The 13,259-nt window shown below is 48.0% G+C and overlaps 1 protein-coding gene across 3 annotated transcripts in view; it reads left to right on the top strand.

Moving 5' to 3' along the window:
• Positions 1 to 13,259, top strand: part of ephb1 (EPH receptor B1) — a 148,044-nt gene that overhangs the window by 108,161 nt on the left and 26,624 nt on the right. For all 3 annotated transcript variants that reach the window (XM_030115515.1, XM_030115513.1, XM_030115514.1), the window contains exons 6-9: positions 602 to 726; positions 7,866 to 8,028; positions 10,048 to 10,156; positions 11,660 to 11,724. In XM_030115515.1, coding sequence (XP_029971375.1) covers positions 602 to 726; positions 7,866 to 8,028; positions 10,048 to 10,156; positions 11,660 to 11,724 — 462 coding nt within the window. The remainder of the gene's footprint in view (positions 1 to 601; positions 727 to 7,865; positions 8,029 to 10,047; positions 10,157 to 11,659; positions 11,725 to 13,259) is intronic.

Genomic DNA, 13,259 nt, shown 5'->3' with positions numbered 1-13,259 from the left:
TCATGCAGCGTGCAGTAATGTCAAGAAAACGCACTTGGGTGGGTGTGTTAGTGTGAATTCCGGTTGGTTAGGTTAACTCAGGTTTGCTATCGGTGTTCCTCGCTCACTATCTGTTACTCTGCTTCTCGCTCGACTCCAGCTGCAGTATTTTCCAGCCCTGCAAGCTGAACTCGGGTAGAAGAAGTTTGGAAGATGGATGGCTGGAAGATGCTGCGCTGAAAACCATCAACAATCATTAACTGTCATTACTGTTGTTGATAAATCAGGCACATAATAAAGTGGGTTTCCTATAGCCATTCTGAAGCACTATGAAAATCAATATGGCAGTTAAAGCACCACCTTATATTCAGTTTAAAGCTTCAAGTAAGAAGAATGCGTCAGATTAATTGCGCTGCACGTCTTATCCAAACTGTGTCTAAGTGAGTGAAGCAACTCTGGGAGAAACTTTCAGATAAATGGGTTGTGGCGTCTCTGCTGTTCAGTCAAAAGTGCTAAAAACAAACCTCATTGCAGAATAACTGCTGTTTTATCATCTTCAATGAGGCTGATTGCCCATGTTTAAGACTTGTACTAACTGTGTGTTTCTCACTGTTTCCCTCAGCTCCTTCAATCGTTCCCATCATGCACCAGATCAGCTCCACGATGAACAGCTTCACGCTGTCCTGGCCTCAGCCGGACCAGCCCAACGGCATCATCCTGGACTACGAGCTGCGCTACTACGAGAAGGTAGAGCATCTTCCCCCCCTCCGCGCCCGCTTTGGGTTCATTTTGTTGCGCCCGTGCTTTAAAATCCTCAGAATCTCACAGACAGTGTTGTCGGAGTGGAAACACACTGCCAGTGCCAGAAGCAGAGCGTTCGCTCATTCACCGCCGTACAGTCTGGCGGAGTTGCTTCTCCTGCTCTGTATATGGAGAGGAAGCAGCGTGCGACGCCTCCCAGAGTCCCCTGGGTTGATAATATGTTCCTTTACTATGTCGGCTGTGTCTCTCCCACTGCTCTTTGGTTTCTGCTCTTGATGAAGTGAATGGGTTGACCTCTGCTCCGGGCCCGCGCTGCACTGTGCAGCAGCCTGTCCTGCTGTGAAAATGCATCGCGTCTGGAGGGAGCCGCATCGACCCGTCTGCTCACACACAATACGTCTGCTTTATTAAGCCTGCAGCCCTACCCCACAGCGCCGCTGCTGCTCCGCTATTGACCTGTAGGCTTTTCCCAAGGCCTCCGACGTAATGATACCCACAGATTGGAGACTCTAGCTTTTTGTCTGGACTCTTGTTTGTCCTCTCGGAGCTGATCGATAGGTATAGCAGGGTTGGTCACGCACAGTTTCTGAGCTGAGGCGTTTTGGGGACCTGGTGCGCCTTCAGCCACGTTCTGCTTTCCACATGCTTTTCCACAGCTTGTATTTTGTCTTGTTGAGTTATTTACCTCACATAAACTCGTTCTGTCAAATAGTCACAGCGATGCTGTTTTAAATGGCGTTTGCATCTGAAACCTGCGCTGCACAGGTCATAGAATGGGATCGGATTGCCATGGCCCCTCAGAAAACTTATCTCCCAGACAGCTTAGTGTCGTGTAAATATCACTCAGCCCCCCCCCATTCACTCCTGAATATCAATGAAACCTAATCCTATTGATGTTTATGTAGCGCATCCTCACACAGCCTAATCGCAAATTAGCAAAGTAACAAGAACAAGACCGCTAATTGCACTGCGGTGGTTCAGGTGAAGACAACGCTGTCCGGCTGTGTGTCGGTGAGACAGAAGGTGAGGAGGAGTGACGGCTCGCTGCAGATGAGATTTCCGCTGCGGTGGTCCTCCTCTGCCACCGTGTATTTTCGGATGTGACGAGAGGTTTTTCCTCGCCGTCCAGAGTGTCAGCGCAGATTTCTATTACGCCTGATTAAATGCCAACTCTCAGGAGATATAAATTGAGGTGGTAGAAAATTTAGCAAAAAAGAATCAAATACAACCAAACCGATTGATATGTAATTTCCATGCCTGTTAGAGTTTATTATGAATGTGCACGATGACAAGTTGACGGCAGAAAATGAAATTGCGCGCAGCGGAGATCTGTGCTGCCAGCTCTGCATTGATTTTCTGAGGGCTTTGCGGATTCTGGGACTGCTGCAGAGCGATGGCCCGGCTCCCGAGTCCCAGACGACAGCCATGGAGGAATATCTGCAGCAGCGGCCCGAACCCGCCACTCTTCACACCTTGCTCTGCTCGCCATCTTTTTTTTTTTTTTTTTTTTTCTTGCCTGGATTAATCTGAGACGAGCCGCAGCCTTACAGCTCCGGAGCTGATTGTCTCCACAGTCGGCTCGTACTCAGCACAGCGGAGCGCACACTCCAGCTCACTGGAAGCTTCCTGTAGCCCATTTACAACGGAAACGTCTCCAGCAGCAGGACTTCCCCACCCTGTCTGCAGCCAGCGACGCTTCTCCTTTTCATGCTGTAGGGTTTAACACGTTTAATTCTTACAGTAGAGGATTCACTGTGAACATTCACAGGACACACACACTGACGTGGCACAAAAAAAGTTGTGTTTTCAGGGTCTCTGAGTGCCGTTGTCGTGTGAACGGACCCGTCTTGAGTTGAAGCCTACATCCTCATGGACTCAGACAGAGAAAGCACTTTTCCTCCTGATGCAGACGTTCAGCTGAACCGCAATCAGGACGTTTGCCTGATCGCTGAAGTCTGCTGTCACATGCTCGCTCGTGAACTTTCGGAAATGATTCTCCGCCGTCCATGGAGTGTGTCACTGGGATGTGTGTGAGTGGAGCAGGTCGTGCTGAGAGGAATCGACTGCCTGAAAGCCGTCAGGACTGCTGCAAACGCTGCTGCTGCTCAGAGACCAGTCCCAGGACGCCCTCAATTTGGAGGCAAGAATAAATGAGTTAAAGGCTTGCAGCAGAGGAAAAGTGGAATCTCATGCTCTCGCTCTGCGTTTTTCTCAGACCCCTTTTTTCCTCCAGTTGCCTGAAAATTTGGGGAGGGTGGAAATAACTCAGCATAGCCGAGGTCAGGCCCTCCATTAAGGCTGGAGCAGAGCAGCAAGCAGCTCTGGTTACTGATAGCTCTGTCGGACGGAGCCCGTGTGTGTGCGCGCGCGCGCGTGTGTGTATGTGTGTGTGTGTGTGTGTGTGTGTGTGTGTGTGTGTGGTTGTTCAGGTGTTTCAGCAGCACCTCTCTTCTGCTACATTGTGAGAAATTGCGGTTTTCCAGTGTGACACAGCGATCGGCTGCAGGCTGACCGGCGCACCGTCTGTATTTTCAGCTCTCTTAAACCTCCGTCGTGTTTTACATTCAATTAAAAACCCCTCAGAAGAGAAGCCAGGAGAGAGTGTTTATCATCCTCTTCTTCTCCCTGCGCCAGCCTTCACAGTGGAGGCACACCAGCTGAACAGAGCAGTTTAGGGTTTTAATGGCAGGACTGGTGGTGCTCCTCAGTCCACCCCTCCTCCTCCACACTCGCTTCTGCTTCTCCAGACTCCTCCTCGTTTGTTTCCAGGTGAATGAAGGAGGGTGAATACAGTGACGCTCCTTCCCGTCTCTCAGTCTGCTCATTGCTGTTTAGCATCAGAATCACGATTCTCGACCGCGGACATCCGGACCACTAAGCACATCCGGGTATGCACGGGCCTTAGCAGCCAGTGCTAATGGGCAAACAGTCACACACACTGCTGCTAGCGAAGCGAAGAAATTTCTGTGTGGTTTGTTCTTGCTCAACATTTGTTGTAGATTGAGAGATATAGATAAATGAAAGACGGTGAAGAATTATTGTGTTCAACTGCACCAACAGTGTAGCTCCACAGTCTCACTTGTCCTTTTATGTGATACCAAGCGAGGCTGCTGAACCAGAGAGGAGGAGAAAGTGGCTGTTATAAACAGAGCCGCCGACAATACCAGCAAAACACCGGGAAAACTGTAGCTACGGAAATCAGACTACACATATGTTTGTTCTGCACACTTTGTAACAGGTTCCTTTAAGCGTGGTAACAAAAAAGCGCTAGCAGGCAAGCTAACGCTAGCTTGTTAGCGTCCTCATTTTAATCAAACTGCGTTCATCAAATGAAAATGTTTAAATAGACACCTTTTATAGCAACATCTGTACTCACCAGGAGCTTTGATGAGGTAGTGGTTCACATCTGGATACCCAGACTAGGCCGTTGTTGAGGATTATTCAGCCAGGAATCAGCTGTGTGCTCGTATGGACACAAATCCTTATATCTTGCTAAAGCTTCAGGCTTGAACCATCCTGATACTGGTGAGCCATGCCTGACACCACTGACCAACACTAAACCTGTTCTACAACATAACAAAAGGCCAAAAGTTTTAATAACTGTACAACTATCTACTGAGAAGCCCTTACAGTCTGAATTTTCCACATTGTTTGCCCGTCACGTTGTTGGCCGATCACGTGGTGCGTGGCGTCACGCCGATCTCGAGGATGTAAAAGCCATCAGAGTTCATGTTTCCAGGCTCCTTCTCCTGCTTTATTCTACACGAGCGGACAAATCTATCATTTTCACGACTATTGTATTGCTCATGCAAAACACAATTGAAATTTTGTATTTGAGTTGATGAAGTATTGGTAATATTTGCACCTCATGATAAAACCCATCTGTGATCTGAATTTTTTTCTTTTTTTAACTGTAGTCCATTCAGGATTAACGCCAGCAGTAACTGGAACGACTCGCTCATTTATTAACATTTTTCTTCCTCTGTCTTTTTCTGCAGTGTGTGTGTGTGTGTGTGTGTGTGTGTGTGTGTGTGTGTGTGTGTGTGTGTGTGTGTGTGTGTCCGTCCGTTATTTGCATCCATGCATGTGTGTGAGCCTGTGAAGAGGACACATGGTATCCCACCATGTCTGTGTCTCAGTGCCAAGAATCCATGCTGTCCATTTTAGGTGGTCCACACACACACACACACACACACACACACACACACACACACATACACACACACACACACACACACGCTGAGGATGAAGTGTGGGGCATTGTCTTTAGCCAGGAAAACAAATTGGAGGTTTTGTGGTTTTCTGAGGTCTTCCAGACTTTTATCGGTGGGATTATAGTAAATCCAGGATTAAAATCCCAATCTAGTGGGTGAAGTCTGAGGAAATCCAGTTTGTGCAAATAGTGTTTTTCAATTTTATTTTATTTTTTTTTTTGGTGTTGTTTTTGCACCGTTTGAATGAGCGAGCAGAGAAATGAAAATATCGACATAAAGCCTACATCTCATGACTGTTTTTCTAAAAACTGTTAATAACTAAAGTCAAAGGGAACACACTAAAACAGACAGCTAACACATGTCAGATTAGACATCTAAAAACGATGACTTTACCAATGAGCAGTAATTACTATCGCTTCAACAAATTAAGTTTTTGACAGTAAAATGTGAGAAAAGCCTTTATTTTGCTGTATTGGTCTTTACTGAGAGCTTGAATGAGATATTCAGGACAATAAAGCACTAATGATCTACAGGTCAAATATACGTTCACCATCGAAGAAGTTGTGGAATATTAACTTCACATTAAAGTTGATGTGCTGTTGGCTGTTTTACTGGTGTGAAGAAAACTAAAGGATCCATTAAATATCGGCTGATTGAGGAGAAATAAGCAGTTTTGGTTCACATGGACCAAATTCCCCACCAGACTTCCAGTCTGTCGGTCCTGGCAGTGCTGCAGGAAGTCCCCCCCCCCCCACCAGCTCCATCCTTATAGAGAGCTGGGGTGCGGTCCTCTAATCCCCGTTTGACCGGCGGCGGGAGAAGACCCCTCCTGGCACCGCCTCCTTTTGGCAATCCAATAACCCGTTAGAGGGCCAGAACACTGTGTATTTTTAAGTGGCAGATGTGTGTGTGTGTGTGTGTGTGTGTGTGTGTGTGTGTGTGTGTGTATGCAATAATCCCTCGTTGACAGGCAGCCTGAACGGGCCGGTCCTGGCCGGTTCCCTCCCCGGGGAAGCTTGCCCATTGGCGGTTTGCCATCTGTCTGCTCACCTGTCGTCCGTCCAGACTCACAGGAAAAGGGGGCGTGGCTTCCAGGAGTCCACAGCCCTGACAGCAGGAGCGGGAAAACCCTGATCCCGAGTGCTTAGCCGCGTCGACCACGGTCCCAGTTCCTCCTCATGGGGAGGGGTTTCGGTTTTCTTGCTAGGAGTCTCACAGGCAGCAGCGTGACGGGCTGCTGGTGTGATCTGATGAGAGGAGTTGTGTGGAACGATGAAATGAAAGCCTCTAAAGCGCTTCCATCTCCCTCCTCTCTCCGGCACACTGAGACGCTCTCCCATCTCAAGCCCAAACATTTGTCTTCATCAAGCCCAGAGTGTCCAATAAGAGTTAATGTGATTGCACACATCATTATGTGGAGGGGGGGGGGCAGATTTCATAGCTGTGTTTACCTCGTCTGCTCAATGACGGAGCAACCGGAATGATTCAATTACACCAATCAGATTGGATAATGATTTGGATGTGGGCTGCTTCTGCCTCCAGTTTCTTATCGCTTCCTGCCATCTTTTTTTCCATCCTCCTCTTCCTCCCCCTCTGCTCCTCACTGCTGTTTTCCACTTCACAGATGTTGCTGTTTTTCAGTGTCATCATACATGCGAGATAAGATATAGTCCAGAATAAAATGCTACTGTCTTACTGGGACCCAGCCGTCAGGAACAAGTGGCTCGCTCCATTTACAGACTCAGATCTTCTGCCCCCCTCGCCTCCCCCCCTCCTCCCCTCCTCCTCTCCCAGCATCCAGCTATCAGCAGCCTGCAGTTGTGGGTGTAGTGTAGGTGCAGTCTTATTTTCTGGCTGTCGTATTCAGTCTGGGTTACAGGAAGGTGACAGGCCCGAGTCATTACTGATCCCTCGCAGCAGATACCAGCAGCTCCTCCACTCCGGCTGTGCAGCAGGCTGCCTGACTGGCCCTGCAGAGCCGGGGGGACCAGGGGCCGGTCTGCACCTCCGGGGGGAGGACCCGGACGACAGAGTCGATGGATGGAATCAGGACGGTGGCTCATAAAGCCACTGCTCCCAGCCCCACACTGTGACTCTCACTCTCCATGGCAGCCATTTATTTGCTTTCAGAATACATTTATTTAATGTTTTGTTGTTTCGGAGATAGATTTGATCTGCTCTCCCATGACAATAAAACAGTTGTGGAGCAAATCCACATTTTCAATCTTTGAAATTTAAACAGAGAAGCTAAGAGAACAGAGCGGTGCGTGATGGTATTACTACAGGGGAGGCTTCTTTAATGAAATAATCAAGTGTTGCATGTGTTTGGAAACAGCCAGCTGTCGTATTTAAAATGCAGCGTTCAAACTCCGCGCAGTAATTCAATCACCTGTAAAGCTGGTGTGAAGGTGCAGCATGCGCAGCGTCCTTTTATTGCTCCCCACCAGAGGGTTTTGCTGAACGACATTGTGTTTAATTGTCATTTTGTGTAGGAGCTTGACTGTATGGGCCGTCCGACTGATGAATCTATGGGATAGTAAACGAGTGTTAGCATTCCAAAGTGTGTGTTTGAAGTTCAGACTGACCGATCCTTTGAAAATCGAGAGAAACGAGCCTGTTGGTTTTGTTTGAATTGGCTCTTGCAGCATGTGCGTCAACAAAAGGGTTCATTCCTGTCTGATTTGTATATTCAGTCTTGTGTTATCTGCTGCTTTCACTCTCCCTCCGTCCCTCCGCGATGCTTATCAAAAGCACATTGCATTTCCTGTGTTTGTCCTCTACAAGCGAAACATGTTTTGAAGCCGCATCCTGTGATTGCTCTCACTTCTCGTTCTATTTCCTCCGCCCGTCCGGACGGAGGGATGCGGATGCTGCCGAGGCGTCTCTAACCTGTGCTCTGTGCTCGTCCAGGACCACGCTGAGATCAACTCCACCATCCTGCGGAGCCAAACCAACACCGCCCGTGTGGAGGGCCTCAGGCCGGGGACGGTGTACGTGGTGCAGGTGCGAGCGCGGACCGTGGCTGGCTTTGGCAAATACAGCAGCAAGATGTGCTTCCAAACCCTCACAGATGGTAAGGACGGCGGAGCCAGGAGAAACAGCTCGCTCTCCCTCCCTCTGTGCCTCTCTCTCTCTCTCTCTCTCTCTCTCTCAATCCTTCTCTGTCTTGTTTTTCCTCCCTCTCTCTGACACACACTCCCTGTTCCCCACGCCCGGGTGTCTCTGTGCGTTGTTGTTATTATTATTAGTAGGTGAGATGGAGGAGAACCGCGGTGTTTGATTGCTCTTCTATTTCTACAGCTAAATTAATTTCCTCCTCGGTCGGGTCGGAGAGTGTGTGGGTGCCGCGAATATGGAGAACGCTGAGTGTCTTTTGTTTGTGCAACTAACTGTGCTTGATCCAAAATGCTTAGCTAATTGGTTTTTCAACCCGGCCCTTCTGTTGCCGGAGCGCCGTCCCAGAATGCCTCGCTGTGATTAGTGGTTGATGAGATTCATTTTTTTGCCACGGGTGGCAGGGGGTTGCTGGAGAGGACCGGACTGAAGAGCGGCTGGACACCTGGCGGCGCCGACCTGTGTTCATTAATGTGGGCGGGGCTTCCCACAGGGCTGACTAGAGGACTGACAGTCCAGGAAAGGTTCCTGAAGGGAGCAGAGCGGGGTCAGCGCCGCCACAGCACAGGAGTGCTTTCATTTACCCTGTAATGCACATGTGGCCGCACTTCATCCTGGTAATCTGCACGCGAGCCAGTTTGGAGGGAAAGGGAGCACGAACGTGCGCGGGCTTCACGCTCGCTCACGTTCACGGTTCATCCGCTGGCGCGCCGCCACCGCACGACATTCGTCAAGGCAATTAGCAGCAGGCGCCGGAGGGCCGCTGACAATAACACCCACGCCCCTGCCTCCTGCCCCTCTACCGCTGTTTTCTCCTCACGTGCCGTCGCTCCGGCGCCTCGCCGCGATAGCGTTCCCTCAAAACACAGGACGGCTTTTGTCCCCCCTGTCGGCAGGTTTTCATCCGCCTCCACAAGGTGTCCGTCGGCCCGCGGACACTCCAGCGTCCATCACGAGCGGAGCACACTTGACTGGCAGGTGTGATGGAGAAAAGAGCTGATTGGAGCGTGAGTGGGTGACCGGGGCGACCGTCTGCAGGCTCTCTAATGGGCTCCGGCCCGCGGAGCTAACCGGCTGTAATAGGAGCCTATTTACCCCTGGAACGGCTCGCCGTGTGATTTGTGCCTGTCAAGGAAAGTCACCATTTTCATATTGGCGAAGGGGAGATTTATCTGGACCTCTCACACCTAATATTCATCAAAAGAGAACGAGGAGACTGCGGGGAAGCCCGGGTAGCCGGAACAGCATTCGCACTGTTTGCCTGAAATGTACTTGATAAATGTGCAAGTTAAAAGAGTGAGCAATTCCTGTCACAGTTTCCTCCTCACATATTGCCGCTCTCGCACTGCTCAGAAGATGCATTAGTTCTCCCTTTATCACTTTAATCCAATAGGCCCATTCTACACGGGGGATTGGATTTAGAAGCTGCTGATTTGCCTGCAGCATGCGAAATCGTGCATTGCTTTAACTACGGCGTTTGCCGGCGCCAAAGTCACGGAAAGACAGGCACACAAAAAAGATAACGGCGGATTGTGCGGCGCAGCGTTTTCAGACAGGCGTTTAGGCCGTCCTGTGAACTTCAGCTAGCATGACGCGGGTGTGACTGGCAGTGGAAGACTCCTTCTCAACAGCGAAGAAACAACATTCCGAGGTGCATTTTCTCTCGTCCACTTGCTTTTGACAGCTCCAGCGGCAGAGAAGCTGGGGCCCCGGGAGCCCCCCCCTTCCCCCCATCGGTTTCATGCCTTGCTCTGCCTCTGTAGCTCTGCTGGTTTATCAAACACGAGCTGTCAGTCAGTTTTGCAGAAGCTGCAGGATTTCAGTCAGCAGAGGGATCTATATGTTTTCTTTATCCGCGGACACACCCAGTCAAGGCATTCTGCGCCGACACACACACTGCCATGCTTCCTCAGCCCGTCTTAATGCTGCTTCTTTCTGTGTCTTCTTCTTTTTTTTTTCTTTTTTTCCGGAAACCCAGATGACTTCAAGTCTGAGCTGCGGGAGCAGCTTCCTCTGATTGCGGGGTCAGCAGCAGCTGGAGTGGTCTTCATCGTCTCTCTCATTGCCATCTCCATCGTGTGCAGCAGGTAATCACGTTGCTCCTCGCTGGTCTGCCGTAATAAACGCTGAGAGCGCTGCAAAGTGGGCCGCTCCATCGTTACATAGATCCCAGACGAAAAGAATAACGAACTTCTCCAGCTGCAAACATCAGCTGTGGTTTCGCCACGGTGCGTCCACGAGAGCCTCGCACTCCTCACTAATTCATGGAGGAATTTTTTGAAATTGCAATTAGTGGCAGAATTAGGGTTTTTTGGGTTCAAAAATGGCTCAAAAAAAAGAAATAAGAGAGAAAACTAATTTCCCTGTCATTGAGACTTGATTGTTTCTTCCTCCCTGTTCAGTCCAGGTGAATTAAGAGGTTTAGATTCGTCATTTGAAGCTTGAAAATGTTACAGACATCCTTGTGTGGCGTCTGTTCTGGACTGTTCAACACCGAAAGAGAAAACGGGACTGACCTTCCCTTGAGCAATTCAACTTTAAAATGTTGGATGGTTCAAATGTTTTTTGATGTGAAGCTGCTCCACTGAAGTTAAAATATTCAGATAAAGACATTAAATTGGTGATTTTGTGTTTTGATTGCAATTTGACAAATGATGTGATAAATTTGGTCAGAGTTGCGTTAATTAGATGCATTTTTTTATTCGACTCACAGCACTAATTTAAAGCTTTGTAACCCCTTAAATACAATAAATACAAGTGTCACATTTGAGCTTTGTGGTTCACCTGTATGATCAGAAGCAGGTGAAGCTTCACCATGTTGAGGACTTTTTTCACCTGAATGCATCAGGAGAAAACCAAATACATGATGCTTTCCTGTTCTGGATGAGACCGTACCTCACTCTGTAAAATCTACCTTTACAATACCTCAAGTTAGTTTTACCTAAGGTAGAGGACCTTATTAGATACTCAGAAAGTGTTTAGTACATTGACTGTGACAGGAACACACTGATTACAGGTTAAAAGTAAAGATTCATGGCATCAACATATTTATTCAGTGTTGTTTGGGATGCTTGTTACATCCATGCTGTGGTCGCTTCTAAAGGTACAGCAGCCAAAACTAACATGTAAAAAGCACTTTATTGGACAGACAGGAAAGCCAAGATGTCACATTTCAAATAAATTACTCAGCTCCATGGAGAACTTAACAAGTCCTGCCTTTCCCCGTTAAGCCAATTTCATTTTGTGGCAGTTTGTCACATTGTCACATTCCTGTCTCGCTCCACTTTAGATATATGAAAGTCAAATTTTCTGCGCTGCCATGTGCAAGTTCAAGTCAGTAAAGTGTTCATCAAATGGGCCAGGCTCGTTTGAAGCCGAGGCAGAGGAGACAGATGAAAAGGAGAGAGATCCTATCAAGGTCTAATTAAAAATCTGCTCATTTTCATAAACTTCATTTGCCATCTCCAACCCTGCAGCCGACTCAATTCCAGCCACGTCATTTCTAGAAAGATGAAGAGTAACAGGACGTTGTTTACTCCTCGCTCATCCTTTCATCTCTAATGCTCTCTCTGTGCGCTCTGCTGTGGTAGGAAACGGGCGTACACCAAAGAGGCGGTGTACAGCGACAAGCTGCAGCACTACAGCACAGGAAGAGGTGAGTCTGCCTCCGGGAACACGCTGCCTGCTGCTGCTGCATGACGATTCACTGCTTCCTGCGTTTCACTCATCAGCTGCTTATTTATAGAGGGGTTTGCTGAACTGGGGTCTCTTCATTCCACAAATAACTCATTTAGATGCTTCGCTATCTCCTCCACTGAGGTAGAGCATCTTCCTCCACTAACATCCAGATTACAGAGCATCTTTCTACTTCGTTTTAACCTCTTCACTGTGCTCGCTGCGTTTAATCATTTATTTAAAGGAATACTCTGAAGATTTTTGACCCGCGCCCTTTCCCTATCATCGACAAAGTTAGACAAGCTCATAAATACCTTTTTTGTGTCTCTGCGTCCAGTGGCTGGTTCCCAGCTGTTAGCATCGTAGTTAGCTTAGCTCAATTGCTGGAAGTCAATCGGGAACAGAGCCGGACTGACGAAAGTGGACAAAATCCTCCTTCCAGTGGTCCAGGGGACGGCGTGTTAGCACATGAAGTAAATCCCAATGATTATAAAACATTTAAAAAGACGTGTTTTCTTTTCAATACGTTAAAATAACGTTTTGATACACACAGATCTGCACAACTATAGTGCGCATAACAGCTGGGAACCAGCCACTGGACGCAGAGACACAAAAAAGGTATTTATGAGCTTGTCTAACTTTGTCAATGATAGGGATAGGGCGCGGGTCAAAAATCTTCGGAGTATTCCTTTAAGTTTTCAGGTTGACAGAGGTGAAGTTAACCTGGACGTTGTTGTTTATTCACTCTAATTTAGCAGCACAGGATTAAAATTTATCCAGCATACGTGATGTTTATGTGTGTTGAGCTTCTTTTCAATACAGAACTAACATTTTGAACTATAAATTCACAAAATCCCATCTGGATTAAATTGGTGAAGTAGTCTTGTGTTTGTTTGTTTTGTTGTTTATGGTTCTAGCTTAAGAATTTTCCATTAAAGTGTGAGTGGAGATCAGGTGACTGTGGAAGCACCTCAGGCAGCATTTATGAACACAGTGATATTGATTGACGTGTCTTCAGGGTGTATGATAGCTGCGATTAAGGCCTCTGTTGAGCAGCCCCTGAGAAACAGCCTGGAGGGACACACACACACACACACACACACACACACACACACACACACACACACACTCCAAAATACACACACTCACCAATATTGACACAGAAGAATGTGTCTTATTGCTGAACTCACCAGGACTTGAGCGGAGTCGAGTCCGACTGAGCTCAGGGATTTAGAAGCTGCAGTGTGACGTGCCGCTGTGGCCACGCCGGGTTCGTCGGGCCTGCTGTCGACAGATGAGTCACTTTTCTATTTCGAGAAACTTAATGCAATTAACATAAGCTATGAAAACAAACAAAAAAAACCCAGGGACCCTCCCAGACCTCATCGCCAAATAAGCAATCTGAAGTGGAGAGGAAGTAAAGTGCTGATAAGAGATCCTATTCATAGGTTTATTCCTTCAACCTTCACAATGCCAACACTCATAAATTCCCCCCGTCATCCCACAATGCATTGT

This window comes from Salarias fasciatus, chromosome 18 (genome assembly GCF_902148845.1).
Source record: "Salarias fasciatus chromosome 18, fSalaFa1.1, whole genome shotgun sequence".
NCBI lineage: Eukaryota > Metazoa > Chordata > Actinopteri > Blenniiformes > Blenniidae > Salarias > Salarias fasciatus.
This window is presented reverse-complemented; position numbering and strand designations above follow the sequence as displayed.